The sequence below is a fragment of the Macaca thibetana genome, chromosome 11, assembly GCF_024542745.1.
Source record: "Macaca thibetana thibetana isolate TM-01 chromosome 11, ASM2454274v1, whole genome shotgun sequence".
Classification (NCBI taxonomy): domain Eukaryota; kingdom Metazoa; phylum Chordata; class Mammalia; order Primates; family Cercopithecidae; genus Macaca; species Macaca thibetana.
This window is the reverse complement of record NC_065588.1, coordinates 47818480-47837722: the sequence shown is the minus strand read 5'-3', so window position 1 is coordinate 47837722 and position 19243 is coordinate 47818480. Positions and strand designations below refer to the sequence as shown.

The following is a 19243-nucleotide window of genomic DNA, read 5'->3' as shown; positions in this document are numbered from 1 at the left end:
GATTATCAGAACAGAAGAAAAGGCAAGAGCAACATACAAAAATTTTATTTGATGGGGCAAGATACTGAGGTTGGGTGGTTAATGATAGTTACTGTCCTCCCTTGCAGGCTGTGTGGCAGAATGAAAAGAGCAGGATTCTCTCCCCAGCCTCACTTGCTTTTAGGCTCGATGATCTTGAGCAGTTTCCTCATGTGTAAAATAGGGATAATGATACCTACCTGCCTGGGGTGCTATGAAGATGAAAAGGACAACTTGTATAAGGTGCCTAATCTAATGCCTAACATTCAATAAATGTTAGCCTTCCATTCCACACCCTTTCCTTCTCCCACTCCCTCCCAACTGCTGCAACTCACATTTTCTCTTCCATTTGGTCAAAATAACTTGGAAAACTTCACCTTGGTATACCCAAACACCACTGACCTCCACAGAGCCACCCACCATCAGTTCTCATGGTAACAGACCCAGAGGCTGAGTCAGCCTCTACAGCTTCCGTTCTCCCCATCAAAAGGACAAGTTTTCTCTGGAAGGTTGTACAACTTTGATGAAAAAACTGTCACGGGAACAGGCAGTACAGAGAGAACATTTCACATGCTGTCTCAGGCATCAGAAAGTTGCTGTTTCATAGCCTTCAACATTGCAGGGGATGCTGCAGAGATTTCACAAAGGCTTTTGAGCCAAATGTGGCTTCTCATTAAAGCTATACTGGACATGAGCCTTCCTCTAATGAAACTGAGCATCAACACTGATAATCAGAAAACCATGGCCAGGTGTGGGTCCAACTCCTAACACTCCTAACACACCAGCTAGTCCCCAAGGGAAGAAGGAAAGCAGGACACCACACAACAGTCATGTGGGGAGCCGGGGGTGAGGTGTAGAGAAAGGAAGAGCTGAAATAAGGTAAACTGGATAGAGTGGGTCATCCAAAATGTCTCTTCCTTCCTTTCCACTTCAGCTGGGCTTTTACATAACTTTGATGTTATGAACTCCAGAGTATGTCACAGGTGTGTTCCTGTTTTCCCTCTTGTTTAGATGAAAACACCAGGCAGAAATGGGTATAATTAGAATAGAAACAGTAAATTTTGGAAATGGGATAAAAATAGGGTTTTATAGCCAAACTGAGTTTTTTTTTGTTTTGTTTTTTGTTTTTTTTTTGAGACGGAGTCTCGCTGTGTCGCCCAGGCTGGAGTACAGTGGCCGGATCTCAGCTCACCGCAAGCCCCACCTCCCGGGTTTACGCCATTCTCCTGCCTCAGCCTCCTGAGTAGCTGGGACTACAGGCGCCCGCCACCTCGCCCGGCTAGTTTTTTGTATTTTTTAGTAGAGACGGGGTTTCACCGGGTTAGCCAGGATGGTCTCGATCTCCTGACCTCGTGATCCGCCCGTCTCGGCCTCCCAAAGTGCTGGGATTACAGGCTTGAGCCACCGCGCCCGGCCCAAACTGAGTTTTTAAAACTATTTGTATTTTATTTTCTCTTTAAGTTTTGTATATATTTGTATTTCCAGGCAGTTGTCAAGAATCAACGCACTGAATTGAGTACATCACATTCTCAAAGAACATGTAATTTGTTAATATTTATATTGGAATTCACGGTGTTCAAAGCACTATCCCCTATGTGGGCAATTAGATCCTAATGATATCCCTATAAGGTAGTACAGGTATTAGTATCCCCACTTATATTTACCAGATGAGGAAATTGAGGCTAAAGGAAATCAAGTGATTTTTCCCCAAGGTGGTACAGCTAGTGAGAAAGAGTTAGGACACAGAGCCAGGTCTTCCCACACCAGGCTGCCCCTCACCAATTTCCCTGATTACACATCACAGCAGTTCTTACCTTCCAGCTCTTCTTTTTCATAGTGAATGTTGAGAATTGTACTGGTCCCACCCTGATCCACCACAGCTTCTTCATCTGGTCTCTGTTTAAACACAAATAAGTAGTCACAGTAATACACATACCTCATTGAAATATACAAATCTTGTGTATGCCAGATCCTTTTGAGATACTTATGGGGAAAATACAATGGTTTACATGCATTTTTACATCTGAACTTCACAATACCTTTTAGATGCAAATATGGCAGCCATTCTCTCTCTCATTTTATAAATGAGCAGACTGAGACTCAGAGAACATTAAGTAATGATGACGCAGGGTCACAAATGTCATAAAAGGCAGACCTAGGACTGAGCCTAGGTCTTTAAAAAAAAAAAAGAGAGAGAGAGACTGGGTCAACCAGGCTATATTGCAGTGATACAATCATAGCTCACTGCAGCCTTGAACTCCTGGGCTCAAGCAATTCTCCTACCTCAGCCTCCAGAGCAGCTGGGATTACTAGGACATGTCATGAGCCCAGGTCTTGTGGCTGTAAAACTCATGCCTTTTCCACCTCCACACTCCATCTATACCTCTGTGTAACATGCTGGCATTTTGCAAGTGCTATGAAGCAGGTTGTCCCATTTGCTGTAGATTGGTCTCCTTGGCCTCTTTGCAGCATTTGAGCCTGTTTACCACACACTGTCCTTGAAATTCTCCATCCTGCTCCTCTTACCAGGCCTCCTCTGTCTCATCCTTAGGCCTTTTCTTCCTCTAACCGTAATTTCCAAGAAAGAGCTCTCTCTTCTTTGTTTTCCTTACTTGAGACTTACAATTTCAACTGCAATCTGAAACTGTGGTTCAGTAATTGATAAGCCACTAGGATGCCACACCTCAAGAACCATGTGTCTAAAACCCAACTAACTTTCCTTCCAAAACTAACACCCTGTGCTCATTTATTTATTCCTGCCAATGGCATCATCATTTATTAGCCCACAGGTGAAGTTTCAAAGTTACTTATTCATCCATTCCACATGTTTTGAGTGCCTACCATATGCCTTCAGGTAGCTAGTTCCCTTTTCTTACCAAGTCTTTCTTCCTTTGCAATTTCTCTAAAAAATTAATTTTCTTCTCTCATCCACTCTTCACTACATGCTCCAACCCTTTAAATCATATTAGGCTTTTTTTTTTTTTTTTTTTAGTGGAACCACACCCACCTTCTTTACTTAGTGCTGCTCTCTCTTCCTGGAACTACCATTCTCTCCCTGTCACTCCCACCACCTGCCATCACCTTTGAGAATGATCAAAAAGATCATCCTCTCTTTGATCTCAGCCTCAACACACTTACGTAGAAGCCTTTCCTGATTACGCACCCCCACTTCCAAACTAAGCTAGGTTCCCCATTTATATACCCTCACAGCGCACTGCAATTCTCTTAGTAATAAAATGTCTTGGCCGGGTGTGGTGGCTCACACCTGTAATCCCAACACTTTGGGAGGCCAACGCAGGTGGATCACCTGAGGTCAGGAGTTCAAGACTGGCCTGACCAACATGGTGAAACCCCGTCTCTACTAAAAATAAGAAAATTATCTGGGTGTGGCGGTGCATGCCTATAGTCCCAGCTACTCAGGAGGCTGAGGCAGGAGAATCACTTGAACCGGAGAGGCAGAAGTTGCAGTGAGCTGATATCGCACCATTGTACTCCAGCATGAGTACAGAGTGAGACAGAGTGAGACTCTGTCTCAAAAAAAAAAAAGTCTCCTCTGTTCCTTGAGGAAGGAACTACATCCATCTTCCTCGCCACTGTATCCTAGCACCCAGCACAGACTTTTCACATAATAGGTGCTCAATAAATCTTTGTTAAAAGACCGAATACACAATTCTCAAAAGACAAACAAATAGTTAACAAATATATGAAAAAACGCTCAACGTCACTTATCATCAGGGAAATGCAAATCGAAACTACAATGAGGTATCATCTCACTCCAGTTAGGATGGCTATTATCAAAAAGACAAAATATAACAAATGCTGGCGAGAATGTGAAGAAGAAACAACCCTTATACACTGTTGGTGGGAATATAAACTAGTACAGCCACTGTGGAGAACAGTGGAGGTTCCTCAAAAAACTACAAATAGAACTACCATATAATCCAGTAATCTCACTACTAGGCATTTATCCAAAGGAAAGGAAATCACTACATTAAAGAGATATCTGCATCCCCATGTTTATCGCAGCATTATTCATAATAGCCAAGATACGAAATCATCCTAGGTGTCCAACAACAGATTAATGGATAAAGAAAATGTGGCATGGTCGGGCGCGGTGGCTCAAGCCTGTAATCCCAGCACTTTGGGAGGCCGAGGCAGGCGGATCACGAGGTCAGGAGATCGAGACCATCCTGGCTAACACGGTGAAACCCCGTCTCTACTAAAAAAATACAAAAAAACTAGCCGGGCGAGGTGGCGGGCGCCTGCAGTCCCAGCTACTCGGGAGGCTGAGGCAGGAGAATGGCGTAAACCCGGGAGGCGGAGCTTGCAGTGAGCCGAGATCCGGCCACCGCACTCCAGCCTGGGCGACAGAGCAAGACTCCGTCTCAAAAAAAAAAAAAAAAGAAAAGAAAATGTGGCATATATACACAATGGAATACTATTCAGCCATAAAAAGGATAAAATCCTGTCATTTGAGGCAATATGGATGGAACTGAAGGACATTATCTTAAGTGAAGCCAGCCAGGAACAGAAAGTTAAACACTGCATGTTCTCACTCATATGTGGAAGCTAAAAAAAGTTGATCTCATAGAAATAAGAAGTATAACAGAGAATATTAGAGACTGGGAAGGCAAGGGGGAAGAGGGTAGGGAGAGATTTGCTAAAGGATAAAAAATTACAACTGTATAGGAAGAGTAAGTTCTAGTGTTCTATACTACAGTAGGATGACTATAATATAGAGTTTCAAACAGCTAGAAGGAAGATATTGAGTAACCTCAACACAAAGAAATAATAAATGTTTTAAGTGATAGATATGCTAATTACTCTGATCTGATCACTATACATTAAATGTATTGAAACATCACTATGCACCCCAATGAATATCTACAATATTACTTAAATATTACTTGTCAATTTCAAAATAAAATTTAAACGTTTTAAAAGAATGAATATAATGGCACCTATCCTATCAATACCCTGAATCACAAGACCCTGAATTATTTCAAAAAAACTCTTAGCTGATTTCCCTGGCAATCTATTTCCCTTCTCAAACCTGCAACTCCAGCCAAGCTGACTGATCCCGAGAACACTGTGCACATTCCCACCTTCATGCCTTTGCTCATATTGTCAGGTCATCTAGTCATCTAACATCCCACTTCCCCAAACTCTCCAGCACATTAAATCCCCACCTCTCCTGTATTAGTCCGTTTACGTTGCTATAACGGAATACCTGAGACTGGGTAATTTATTAAGAAAATAGGTTTATCTTGGCTCACAGTTCTGCAGGTTGTACAGGAAGTGTGGTGCTAGCATCTGCTTCTGGCGAGAGAGTCAGGAAGCTCACAATCATGGCAGAAGGCAAAAGGGAAGCTAGCATATAACATGGAAAGACAGGGGACAAGAGAGAGGGGAGGGCCCAGACTTTTAAACAACCAGATCTTGTGTGAACTCAGAGCAAGAACTCATTCATTACTGTGAGGATGGCACCAAGACATTCATGAGGCATCTGACCCCATGACTCAAACATCTCCCACCAGACCCCGTCTCCAACATTGGGGGATTACATTTTAACATATTTGGTGGGGACAAATAGCCAAACAATATCACCTTCCTTCTGGAACCCCCTCAAGTTTCCAGCTTACTGTTCCAAAGTTACTATTTTGTAGTTATCATCTATGCTCCCAAATAAGACAACTCTGAACATAAGGCAATCCATTTTCCCAATGGGAAGATTCAAATACAGTTTTTGAGGCCAACTGGAATAAACAAATTTTTAGGGAAGTAAATAAAATAGTCTAATATCTACTTAGGATATTTTATTTATTAAATTAGCTTTACAGACACTTAAAATTATATATTATTACTACCATGGAAAAATGGAGACTCCACAATATAACGTTAAGTTTAAAAAGCAAGATGGAGAAAACTGTATGATTTGCTACCTTTTATCTAAGAAAGGGTGTTGGAACATAAGTGTTTGCTTACATTTTAAAACAAATAGGCCGACCACGGCGGCTCATGCCTATAATCTCAGCACTCTGGGAGCCCAAGGCAGGTGGATCACTTGAGGTCAGGAGTTCAAGACCAGCCTTGCCAACACGGTGAAACCCCATCTCTACTAAAAATACAAAAATTAGCCAGGTATGGTGGTGCACACCTATAATCCCAGCTACTTGGGAGGCTAAGGCAGGAGAATCGCTTGAACCTAGGAGGCAGAGGTTGCAGTGAGCCAAGATTACGCCACTGCACTCCAGCCTGGATGACAGCGCGAGACTCCATCTCAAATAAATAAATAAATAAATAAATAAATAAATAACAAATAAAAGAAGAAAAAGTCACAAAAGATTTTTTTACATAGTTACCTAGAGAGGAAGGAGAGAATAAGATGCAAGAGACAAAGATAGAAGCTAGACTTTTTTGAATATACCTTATTTTGTAAATAATTTACATAACGTAAAATTAAAATTTTTAAAGTAATTCCCCAAAATCAAAAACAAAATGAAAACAAAGGCCAAATTGATAGTGTAAATTCCAAGAGAAATTAATCTAAGTAACATTAAAACATAATAAACTGACTGAACATCCTTAGTGGCATATACTCGAAGGACAAAGAAGAATTTTAAAAGATCTCAAACTGCTTTTGGTTATCTTATTTTTGGTTGTAGTGCTGGTGTTGGTATTCTGAGGCTTGTTGTGTGTTGTGAGATAAAACAAACAAGTAGCTATGTGAACTTATTCTGTCACTCCCAAGGCGGCTGAGGACTGGGATTCTTGGCAAGGGAGAAAGGAGATACAGTTTTAAGACAAAAGGTAAATAAGAGCCATGCAGTCCTAAATTTGAATTGGAAGTATCAACAATAATATATAATGTGTTTTTATTTTTAATGTTTTTAAATTTACAAATTTATATTTTCTAGCTCTGCCCACTCAAAGGCTTAGAAAAAAATGATCAATCAGTAGCAATGAGTATAATTAGTACCTACATTATAGTCTCTTAAAATACCATTTTGTAATAAAAGGAATTAGAGCTCCTTGGAGAAATGGTTGGTCATAGGTCCCAGCCAGGAAATGTACAAGGTAAATCTAAAACATCTTATTATGTTAGATACTAAGGAAGCACTCAAAGACAACTAGGGTTGTGTCCTAAGGACTCAGGAGCCAATTTAAAGGGGTCTCTTGCCAAAAAATAGGACAATTTGAGCATCAGTAGAGTAATGCCTACAACAGATTGACCATGTCAATATGTTAAGATTGATGAGTTCACTTCACAAGGTCACTTTTATTTTATTTGTTTATTTATTTATTTATTTTTAAAATAGAGAGGTGGCAGAGTTGGGGGGTCTCACTATGTTGCCCAGGCTGGTCTCAAACTCCTAAGCTCAAGTGATCTTCCTTCCTCAGCCTCCCAAAGTGCTAGGATTACAGGTGTGAGCCACCACACCTGGCCTCACACGGTCACTTTTAAAATTAACTAATTGGTCACATTTGGAGGATAACACTAATGAACCAACTCATTACTTTGAAAACTGGCAAATAATTTATCTGGCGTTTCCTAGATAAACTGTACCATAGAGTGGTACCACAGAGTAGATGAGAAAAGCTTCTCATTATGGAAGAGAATACATGAAAAGGGAATGATGGAACAAAACCATTTTGCAATCCCTAATGGATTGCACTGATTTTCAACAGCCACTAACATCACAAAGAAGAGACAATCAGACATTGTATGCCTCCTAATGAGAGACCATATCACCACCCATGAGGTAATCTTACCAATTAAATTGTCCCTGAATCTGATCAAGCCTCTAAATCCAAATACCAGTTTACTGAAAGTACAATAAAACACAGTTCCTTGAAAAACAACACCATGGGAATACAATCAGCAAAATCCAGACTGTGTCCCCTCAAAAGTTCTAGAAGGATGGGTACTATGTCTTATATTCATCAATATCTACCCAGCACCCAGTACAATGTCCAGCACATGGTAAGTATCCCATACATTTCAATGAATGTTTATTAGTTTTATAAACTCTTTGATAATTGATCAGATGTTTTCTCATAAAACTATATATATAAATAATTATATATATGAATAATTATTCATGTTGGCTCCCCTACTGGTTTTTAATATCCAGAGGATAGGAATCAATTAATTATAATACTTGGTACTATCTTCAGACACCTGACATAGCAGAGAACACAGTGGGAATCCAGAGGAACAGAGGGAGGGAGGGTAGGAGAGATGATTGATTTCTTTAAAATTGTAACTGCAAAATATAAAGAGCAAGGTCAATCATCTGAAAAATTCAGATTGAAAAACTTTCTTGTTTTTAGTTTCCTTAATTCAGATTGGTTAACCACAGCCTAAATTCACTGAATAATTGTTCATCCATTTTCTTTGTCTTGCCAAAGAAAACAGAGCCACTGTCAATAACCATTAGCGAAAGCATTTGAAAGGTCAGGCTTGAATGTGAATGTGTGGACTTTGTTTGAATCCTGGTTCAAATAAAGCAAGTATTTAAAAAAAAAAAAAAACTACAAGGTACTCGCATAAATGTAAACAACTAAATGAAAATTTGATTATATTAGGAAACTATTTTTTCAGTATAATAATCTTGTGTTATGGCAGTTATGTCGTTTTTTAAAAGAGTCTTTAATCTTTAGGGCTACACACTGAAATTTTTACTCATGAAATAATATGTCTGAGATTTGGAGAATAGATGAACATAGATGAAACAAGATTGTGTGGCCAGGCTCTGTGACTGATGCCTATAACCCCAGAGCTTTGGAAGCTGAGGTGGGAGGATCGCTTGAGGCTAGGAGTTCGAGACCAGCCTGGGTAACATAGTGAAACCTCGTCCCTACAACAAATTCAGAAATGAGCTGGGTGTGGTGGTATGGGCCTGTAGTCCCAGCTACTCTGGAGGCTCAGGTGGAAGAATTGCTTGAGCCCAGGAGTTGGAGGCTCTAATGAGCTGTGTTTGCACCACCGAACTCCAGCATGGCCAACAGAGCAAGACCCTGTCTCAAAAAAAAAAAAAACAGATGGTGTGTTCATTGTTGAAGCCAAGTCATGGGTACATGATGACCCACTATGCAAAAATCTCTCTACTTTGCTATATGCTTGAAATGATCCATAAATTTCAGGCACATACAGAGTGTGTTTGAAATCATTAAAAATGAAAAGAAAGGAACATCAGGTCTCTTTGGTCTGTGCTTGCTGCAGATTTCTCACAAATTAGCTATTATTTCCTCTGATACTATCATTTATTTATGGCAAAAAAGATCTCTCAATTGTGGTCCATGGATTTCTAGGGTGCTTGTAAATGGGCTTCAGAGGATCTGTGGGAATATGTGTGAATGTGCACTTTTCCTGGGAGAGGGTCCATAACTTTCATCAGATTCTCAAAGGGGCTTGTGACTCAGAAAAGATTAGAATCATGAGAAACACATTATATAAGCTTAGGAGAGAAGGGAAAGGAAAGGAGAGATGAGAGGAGGGGAGGGAAGGGGAGGGGAGGGGAGGGAAGGGGAGGGGAGGGGAGGGGAGGGGAGGGGAGGGGGGGAAGGGGGACGGAAAAAACCCTATTTCTGAGTATCCTCTTTTCTGAACTTCCTCTTAGTTCACTGATAATGACCCACTACGTAAATGTGAATTGACTTGAGTGCCTACCTCAAGGACTAGATAGATAAAAAGAACTAAGAGGGTTAAATACATATTAAAATGCTGAAATTGCAAAGCAAGCCTTGAGAGAGAAAGCATTGTTATGAGCCTTGAAAAATGAATGAATTATAACTGAGTAGCAGACCAGATTCTCACTTACAGTAAATGGAAATTAAAAGGCACGGGCAGAGCTAAGTCTTACATAATGGCCCCAGCTCCTGGAAGCAGCCACAGAGGTTACAGGGGACAGGGAAGGTGGGGAGCAGAGCCCACCTCAAGCTCTCTCTCTAACACACTTCCCCTGAGGCTCCTCTCTGGACCTGCGTGGTGGTGGACCTGCCCAAATGAATCCCACCTCCTTTCCTGCAGTAGGTCTCAGACTTTTTACCTCAAAGAACCCTTTCATCTTTTTCAGTGTTTTCAGAGAGTATATACAATACCATTCTACTTCACTCCCACCGCTAACCCTGCCAAGAGCCCCCCCAAAAAAGTCAAGTGTTTATTGAGTTCTAATACATTCAACTATTTAAAAATCAACAAATATAGATATGATTTCCAGGGTTTGTTGGTTTGTTTTGAGACAGAGTCTTGCTCTGTCACCAGGCTGGAGAGTGCAGAGGTGCCATCTCAGCTCACTGCAACCTCCGTCTCCCGGGTTCAAGTAATTGTCCTGCTTCAGCAGCACGAGTAGCAAAAGTGCTGGTATTACAGGTATGAGCCACCACACCCAGCCATTTCCAGGGTTTCTAATCAGCAAACCAAGGTAATACACTTATATACCTCACATTGTGTTTTACATATATTGCCTCACTTAATTCTCAAAACAGTTCTAAATCAAGGCTAAGATCTCACAAAAGCTAAGTGGGATAAGAACTCTAATCAAGTCTGTGTTCCTTACTAACATTAGTAAGTCAGTATGCTAAGACTGCCAAAAGCAAAGAACCTGGCCATTTAGTCAGAGGGACTAATCAGGGATTAATGCCCACAGTTAAGAATAGCTTAAGATCCACATTATTACTTTCTTAAATCGTTAGTGCTCCAGAATCCTGCACCCCAAACTGCCCTTTACTGACCAGACCTCCAATAGTTCTTCATCTCCTTATTCACTTCCATCCTCCTCTTTATCCAGCAGAGCCTCAGAATGCTGGCCCTTTGGAGAGCCCATCACCAAATCTAACCCATGGGTCCCCAACTCTCCAATGCCCTCAAATACTTTCTCACTGAATGAAAACACCCTATAGAAAAAAAAATCCACGAGGACTCATGCAGCTATTCTAGACTTCCTCTTCTCAGTGGCCATGAGCTCGTGAATACCCATGAGCTTCCCATTCTAACTGTTCAGCAGCCTGCCAGAGGCTTAAAATTCCAAAACAGCTCTGGTTTCTCAGTGATTCTTTTGCTGAACCCCACTTGGAGTCACTCCTGTTCAGTATAGATTACTAGATAGTACACTGTGATAGAGAGATTAATAGTCCTCTAAAGAGATGCACATCCTAATCCCTAGAGTTTGTGAATATGTTGCCTTATAATGGCAAAGAGGAATTAAGGTTGCAGACGGAGGTAAGGTTGCTAATCAGCTGATCTTACAATAAGGAGATCCTCCTAAATTATGAAAACCATTATATAATCTCAATGTAATAATAAGGATCCTTAACGTGAAAGAGAGAGACGGAAGACTAGAGTCAGAGAAAAATCTGATGACAAAAGTAGGTTCTGAGAGATGCTATGTTTCTGGCTTTGGAGATGGAGGAAGGGAACTATGAGCCAAGGAATGCAGGCAGTCTCTAGAAGATGGCAAAGGCAAGGAAACATATTCTCTCCTAGAACTTCCAGAAAGAAACAGTCCCACCAACACTTTGATTTTAGTCCAGTGAGACCTGTATCAGATTTCCGAACTATAGAAGTGTTAGATGATAAATTTGTGTTTTTTAAGCCACCAAATATGTGGTAATTTGTTATGGCAGAAATTGAAAACCAATACATATATTATGACTTCCTGACTACCAAGACCAGGATCAGTAAACTTCTTACTACCTATGGGAAACAACCAACCTCTCCATTATCTAAGATCTGTTGCTGTTACCTGGCAGCAGATTTAGAATAGACATGATTGCTTTTCTGTGTCCTGATTACTACCATGACCCTGTCTACCCTTGCCAAAGCAAACCATGAGCTAAGACAATTACCTACAAATTTTGAAGGAAGTAAATTTGCAGTCTGAATTGTCTCCAATTCTCTGCTCAAGTCTCTGCTTGGCAAGTCTGCCCACATCTCTCCTACTGAAGCTCCCCAGCAGATCTGGGAAAACCAGATAAAAAGAATGCCCACAGGTTCCCCAATTCTCACATATGGAAAGAATACCTAGTATGTGTGAGGAGAGGGTGGAGGGGTATGTGCAACGTAGTGAGAAGAGAAACTGCTATCTACAGTTGATATTTTTATTCAATAATATGAGCAAATATTTACTGATTGCTTACCATAAACTGACTATAACCCTCAGAAAAGTTGACCCACTCCCTACAGAGCCATTCATTCATTCGCTCAGCAAATATTTACTGAGCTCCAACATGTGCCACAGTCACTGGGCACTAGAATCCAGGTCTCCTTCAGAACTCTTGTCTTAGAGCTTTTTCAGGTTCATCATAAGACATGGGGTGTAACTCTACTCCCATCAGCCATGTTTCTCAATTATCACCCATTTACCAGGGGTTATTATTCTGAAGATTTCTGCAAAATTTTCCATTCTGAGTGGACCTGATCCACATAAATTGCCCAAATTCACATGCTTCCCCATCTACCACTTTCACCCTCCCTGAACTTTCCTTCAGTCCCCAGCACCACTTGGCTCAAGGGTTCCAACCTCACCAGTTTTCTCTTTCAACACCTCCTTCTGCTTGTTCTGAAAGTGCTTATCAGGAGAACTGTGAAGCTACCAGGTGTCCCCAGTTCCAGTCCAAAGTAGGGGCTTTCCTTAAAGCTTTCTGACTTCCTTCCTCTATTACTACTCCCTATTAAAAGCTCATTGACTCTTAAAATTTCAATAACTGGCTGAGCGTGGTGGTGATGCCTATAATCCCAGCACTTCAGGAGGCCAAGGGGCGAGGATCGCTTGAGAACAGGGATTCAAGACCAGCCTGGACAACATAGTGAGACTCTGTCTCTATAAAAATTAAAATTAAAAAAAAAAAAAGCTGGGCATAGTGGTTCATGTCTGTAGTTTCAACTACTAGGGAGCCTGAGGTGGAAGGATCACTTGAGCCCAGGAGGTCAAGGCTGCAGTGAGCTGAGATCATGCCACTGCACTCCAGCCTGGGCAACAAAGTGAGACCCTGTCTCAAAAATAAATAAAAATTTCATAACCACGTTCAGAGATCTCATCGAAATGACGACTAATGTAGGTCTTCATTAACTCATCCTGAATTACACCAATGGCCTCCTAGCTGGCCTCCCTTGTTGCAGTCTCTTCCCATCCTGTCTTCCCAAACACTTAGTTAGTGCTTATTCAGGGCCAGGTACTGATACAGGCATCAAAGACACAACCACAGTAACGCACAGTGACTAAGGGCACATCCTTTGGAGAGACGCAGTCCTGGGTCTGGCAGGGCCACAAGCAACTCCGGCACTTAGAATTACTTAACCTCTCTATGCCGGGCCAGGTGGCTCATGCCTATAATCCCAGCACTTTGGGAGGTCAAGGCAGGTGGATCACCTGAGGTCAGGAGTTTGAGACCAGCCTGGCCAACACGGTGAAACCCCGTCTCTACCAAAAATACAAAAAATTAGCCAAGGGTGGTGGCAGGCACCTGTAATCCCAGCTACTCGAGAGGCTGAGGCAGGAGAATCGCTTGAACCTGGGAGGTGGAGGGTGCAGTGAACTGAGATTGTGCCACTGCACTCCAGCCTGGGCAACAAGAGTGAAATTCCATCTCAAAAAAAAAAAAAAAATTAAAAAAAAGAATTACTTAACCTCTCTATTATCTTTGCTTTCTCATTTGGAAAAGATAATAAAGTTGCATAATTCTCAGGGTTAAAGAGAGCATTAAGTGAGATAATGCATGGAAAACACTTAGCATAGTGCCTAGCACAAGGCAAGCACTCAATAAAAGTTAACAGTGACAGTAAATGGAGCTGTCAGGTGAGCAGCAGAGATGAATATGTATATTCCACAAGTAAGGGTTCGTGGAAGATAGCACTTGGTAGGTGTTGTGAGCAGAGGGAGTGAGTGACGAATATAATATAATGATATGGAGCCAGACCTTGAAGGTTAAAATGGAATATTCTAGGTGGAGAGGAGGGGAAAGATTTTCCAGCTTCAATGCCTGAGCAAAGACACAACACAGAGGGAAGAGACATTGTGTAATGAAGTAATGGCCATCTGTCACTCTGTGCCAATCCTGACTAGACCTTGAGCTCCTTAAGGGGAGGCATCTGGCTTTGGATACGGGAGAGCTGCTCATTCACATATGCAATTGAGCACCAATTTTATACCAGGCACTGTGCTAGGTGACCAGATTTTCTGCTTGTCCCCTGCCCTCAAGAAGCTTCTAACTGAGATCATAATAAACAAGAAACCGGCCGGGCGAGGTGGCTCAAGCCTGTAATCCCAGCACTTTGGGAGGCCGAGACGGGCGGATCATGAGGTCAGGAGATCGAGACCAGCCTGGCTAACACGGTGAAACCCCGTCTCTACTAAAAAAATACAAAAAACTAGCCGGGCGAGGTGGCGGGCGCCTGTAGTCCCAGCTACTCGGGAGGCTGAGGCAGGAGAATGGCGTAGACCCGGGAGGCGGAGCTTGCAGTGAGCTGAGATCCGGCCACTGCACTCCAGCCTGGGCGACAGAGCGAGACTCCGTCTCAAAAAAATAAATAAATAAATAAATAAATAAATAAATAAATAAACAAACAAGAAACCAAAAGAAGAACAGTTCAGTTGTTATAACAAGTCATATGTTATAAGAAAATAAAACAGGATCATCTTAAAGAGAGTGACTGGGATGAAGGTTCAGAGAAAGCCACTCTGAGGAAGTGATACTCCAGTTGAATCATGAGAGGACCTGGGTAAAACAGCATCCTGGGCAGAGGGAATGACAGGAACAAAGGTCCTGAAGTATGCAAGACTCACTGTATTGAAGAAACAGAAAGCCAGAGGAGGTGCAAGAAAGAGAGTGGAGGAGAGGCAGTCCTGGGAGTGTGGACTAGAGCCTGATTGTATTCAGGCTTGGTAGGCCATGATAAAGAGTTTGGATTTTATTCTAAAATGCACCAGGAAGCCACTGAAGGGTTTCAAGATAAGATGTGACATGATCTGATTTGTGTTTTTAAAAGCTCCCTGCGGCTGCCATGTGGAGAGTAGTCTTATAGAATGGCAAGAAAGAAAGCAGAGGGAACTGTTAGAAGGCTAGGGCAGTAGCTCACATCTTCGAAAACAGCACAGCCTTATGATATTTAGAGGTGATGTCTGGAACCTCTCCATTTACATCAAGTTACACAATCTGCTCACTTTACAAGGCCCATCTCCACACAGCCTAATTGGCACACAGAAGGTTTAACTGGTCATTGCCAATCAGTTGACTGTCTCTCCCGCGAGTCATCCCCATCTCCCTTCCTCCTTCTACCCTCATTCTCTTTTCCTCCCTATCTCTCAAGTTCCCATTTGTCTATATTACGTGACTCCAGCCTTCATGAGGTCCTACTGTTCCCATTGTATTCCTTTTCTTCTCCTCACCCTACCACCCATGAAAGTTTCACAAACTAGATATAAAGGAGATATTTTCTATCCTACTCCAGATCTATCCTACTCACAGAACACTAACAGAAACCTAAGGATCATGATGCCCTCAATAATACAACCTGTTAACATTGGGCATGTTAAGGACACTGTATCCTCACATCCGTTCCAACCTATTCTCCCCACTGCAGCCAAAGAAATCTTTCAATAGGAAAATCTGGGCGGGGCGCGGTGGCTCACACCTGTAATCCCAGCACTTTGGGAGGCTGAGGCGGGCAGATCACGAGGTCAGGAGATCGAGACCATCCTGGCTAACACAGTGAAACCCCGTCTCTACTAAAAATACGAAAAATTAGCTGGGCGTGGTGGTGGGCACCTGTAGTCCCTACTACTCAGGAGGCTGAGGCAGGAGAATAGCGTGAACCTGGGAGACAGAGCTTGCAGTGAGTGGAGATCACGCCACTGCACTCCAGCCTGGGTGACAGAGCAAGACTGTCTCAAAAAAAAAAAAAAAAAAAAAAGAAAGGAAAAAAAAAAGAAAATCTTTTCATGATCTCATTTGCTCTCTCCTGCCCTCTTTCTCTCTCCTGGTTAGGAGAGACCCCCTCTCTTCCCTTTCCCCTCTACTTAAACCCCTTGAGTGGCTTCCCCTTGTTCCTCAGATAAATGTCAACTTCCTCAGCATGGGCTCCAAATGGCCCTGTGTGCTATTACCCCAGAACACACCTCACATACCATTCCCCTCATTGCTCCTTGTTGCTCCACCACACTGGCCTTATCTAAGGTCTCTAACCAGGTGTGTCCCCCTCTGCCACAGTTCTTTTGTGTAGCTGTTCTCTTTGCCTCTCAGGCCCTGTGATCCCCCTCTTCCCTCAGTTAACATTTATTCATCCTTTAGCTCTTTGCCCAGATTTTCTTCCTTAGCAAACCTCTGAGACCATGGCTGGAACCACTGTTATACACGCTTATGGTACTGTCTATTTTTCTTCAAAGCATTTATCACAGTTTATAACATTTATTTGTGTGATATTTGATTAAAAATAGTACCTCTCCCCTCCCCCACTAGATGATACGCTGCAGGAGGGCAAGAACATTACCTATTTTTTCTTACCATTGTATCCCAAAGATTGAATACATTTAATAGGCTTTAAGGGGGTTAGATATGGATTTTCCAAAATCTTAGATATTCTTTTCTGACAGAGCAAGGAAATAAGAATGTATCTTCTATTAATAGTAACAAACTATTAACCAGGAAGAAGAGGAGAGAGTCAGTGTCTGATACTCATTCTGTTGCAAACTCAGGATATTTCCCCTGTCTCCTCTGGGAAAACATCCCTGAGGTCAACATGGCACTTGTTTCCAAGATGTGTCATCCTTCCTGAGATGGCCCATTACCGTCTTCAGAGCCCTCCACTTCAGACTTGCCTCCTCTTCCAGCCCTCTTTCCAAAGCAGAAACCAAACCATCTGATTGCACAGGAAACGGGGAGTGAGAATTCAATGGGCTGCAACTCATTAACTGAGTGTCACATAATAAACATTACTCCACAAAGCCCTTTCACAAACAGCACTTCGTCTCATCCTCAAAACAACCCCGTGAAGCAAGCAAAGCAGACATAACTATTCCCATTTTAATAGTTGGGGAAACTGAGGTTCAAAGAGGCAAGTGACTTACTCAAGGTCACAAAGTCTGTGTGAGGCAGAGGTAGGATTTCAACCTACAGACTCTAACACTTAGTCCAATGCTTTTCCTTACGTTAGCCGCCCCAACAGTTCTAATACCAGTTACTTAACCTTGGTTTTCTCATTCCCTTAAATAAGCACCTGTTCCTGACCCCTCCACACATCCTCAGCCCAGTTTGCAGTCCCTACCCAGAAGTTTTCAAGTGTCTGTGCAATGGGGCAGAGGGAGTCACAAACCGGGTCACCCTATCGGGGATTAGTCCCAGTCTCCACAGTCTTTCCCGGCTTTTCCTCTGAACCACTGGGGAACCAAAAACCCCCAGAAATAAAAACACAAAGAGAAGACATGCCCCACCAGAGCAAGGTCCCTGGCTACCCTTTCTGCCCACGTTAGGGCAGGACAACGCGAGGCCAGACGCCGGCCCCTTCCAACGGAAAGACGCTAGGAGAACAAGAGGTCGCAGCCCGCCGGCTGTCAGGGCTCCTGGGCGGGCGGCGCAATGCATGCGGCAGAGATGGGCCAGCTCCCAGGTTCGGCCCAAGGTCACTCTCTTGCAGCCCCGGCCCGGTCCCCAACCTCCCGGAGCGCCCCCTGGTGTCCCGGGCTGGCCTCCCCTCGCCCTCAGGGAGCGGCCTGGGAAGCCTGGGCTCGGGGACAGAAGGAAGGAGGGTGGGTAGAGGATGAGGAGGCTGCGCCCCGGGGAGGAGCGGGAGGCGCGGGAGGCGGGGCCCTACCTGATAGCTGAGGACGCCGTCCGGCTCGTTACTCCCGGCGGCCGGCATGGCGGAACCGAACTAGGTCTCACCCGCGGGCTCCAGGCCGAGCGTCAGCAGCCCGCGCCCTCTCGTCAGGTCTGAGCAGATCACTCGAACGGCGACCCCTACCCCGGAGCCAACGGTCAACCATCAACCGCCGCCGCCTCCATAGCCACCGGCCCGCGAGGCATCCGCCGCAACCAATCAGCGAGCGGCCTGCGCAGCCAATCAGGGCGCGGAGCACGAGAGGACGCTGTCCGGCGGTACCCTGGGCTACCGCGGGGAGGGGGAGGAGCCGGGGAGCCAACCGCTCCAGGGCCCGGTTGCCTTGGAAACCGCCTCCCTCCCTTCAGAGGCCTCTGGGCGTGAAGGTCCTTCCAACTGCTTGCTAGAAAATCTCTGCTTCTATTTGCAGCTGCACCTGACCCTTGAAAACTGCGAAAGTGTCGGTTTTGCCTATTCTGATTTCATTCCTTGGGAGATGATGTTTAAATTCCGGGGAAACATCCTTCGCGATTGCAGGAGGAAGTAATTGCGGATGAGGGGAGAGGGCCTTCTAAAATTAATTGTTTCTCCTTGAGCTAATGGCCAGATTAAAGAGCATTAAAGTGAAGAAGGCAGGCAGTGTCAGGCCCCCTCACAGACTCACTATGACTTAGGTCTTCTTCTTGAGTCTCAAGTCAGAAGCAAAAAACACAGGGTTGAGCTGAGAATGACTGTTGAAGCAATTCCACAAAAAGGCTTCCAACTTTTCCAGGAAATGATCTAAGGCAAATTATTATTTAACAACAGAACTACTGACCTAACGCAACGTTAGAATATAATGAATAATGCATTCAATTTGGTTTGGATTTATTAGAAAAGAGAGGCTGGCTAAACTCAAAGCAACCCTCTCGCCTCAAGAAAAAGAAAGGTACCTTTTGGGGTTTTTGGGTTTGTTTGTTTGTTTTTTGAGACAAAGTTTCACTCTTGTTGACCAGGCTGGTGGTGTGCAATGGCATGTTCTTGGCTCACTGCAACTTCCGCCTCTCCAGTTCAAGCGATTCTTCTGCCTCAGCCTCCTGAGTAACTGGGATTACAGGTGCCTGCCACCACGCCTGGGTGATTTTTTTTGTATTTTTAGTAGAGATGGGGTTTCACCATGTTGGCCAGGCTGGTCTGGAACTCCTGACCTCAGGTGATCCACCCGCCTCAGCCTCCCAAAGTGCTGTGATTACAGGCGTGAGCCACCGTGCCTGGCCATGGGGACTTTTGTTTTATATGCACTACAATACCAGACTTCAGGTAGGTCCAAATTTGGGGTCAGGGGAAGAATTGTTGCAAATAATTATCAGCCCCAAAAGAAGCTACAGTTGGGGAACATAGTCTGATACATGTTAAAAGTTTCCACCACTG

At 43.5% G+C, this 19243-nt stretch overlaps 1 protein-coding gene across 2 annotated transcripts in view; it reads right to left on the bottom strand.

Annotated features, from left to right (window-relative positions):
- SLC4A8 (solute carrier family 4 member 8) overlaps nucleotides 1–18054 on the bottom strand; it is a 90734-nt gene extending 72680 nt beyond the window's left edge. Inside the window, exons 1-2 of one of the 2 annotated variants that reach the window (XM_050748715.1) lie at nucleotides 17828–18054; nucleotides 1833–1914 (exon numbers count right to left, since the gene is read on the bottom strand). In XM_050748715.1, the coding sequence (XP_050604672.1) occupies nucleotides 1833–1914; nucleotides 17828–17875 (130 nt within the window). In that variant the 5' untranslated portion in view covers nucleotides 17876–18054. The remainder of the gene's footprint in view (nucleotides 1–1832; nucleotides 1915–17827) is intronic. The other variant, XM_050748716.1, reaches the window with a different exon arrangement.
- Nucleotides 18055–19243: the final 1189 nt, after the last annotated feature.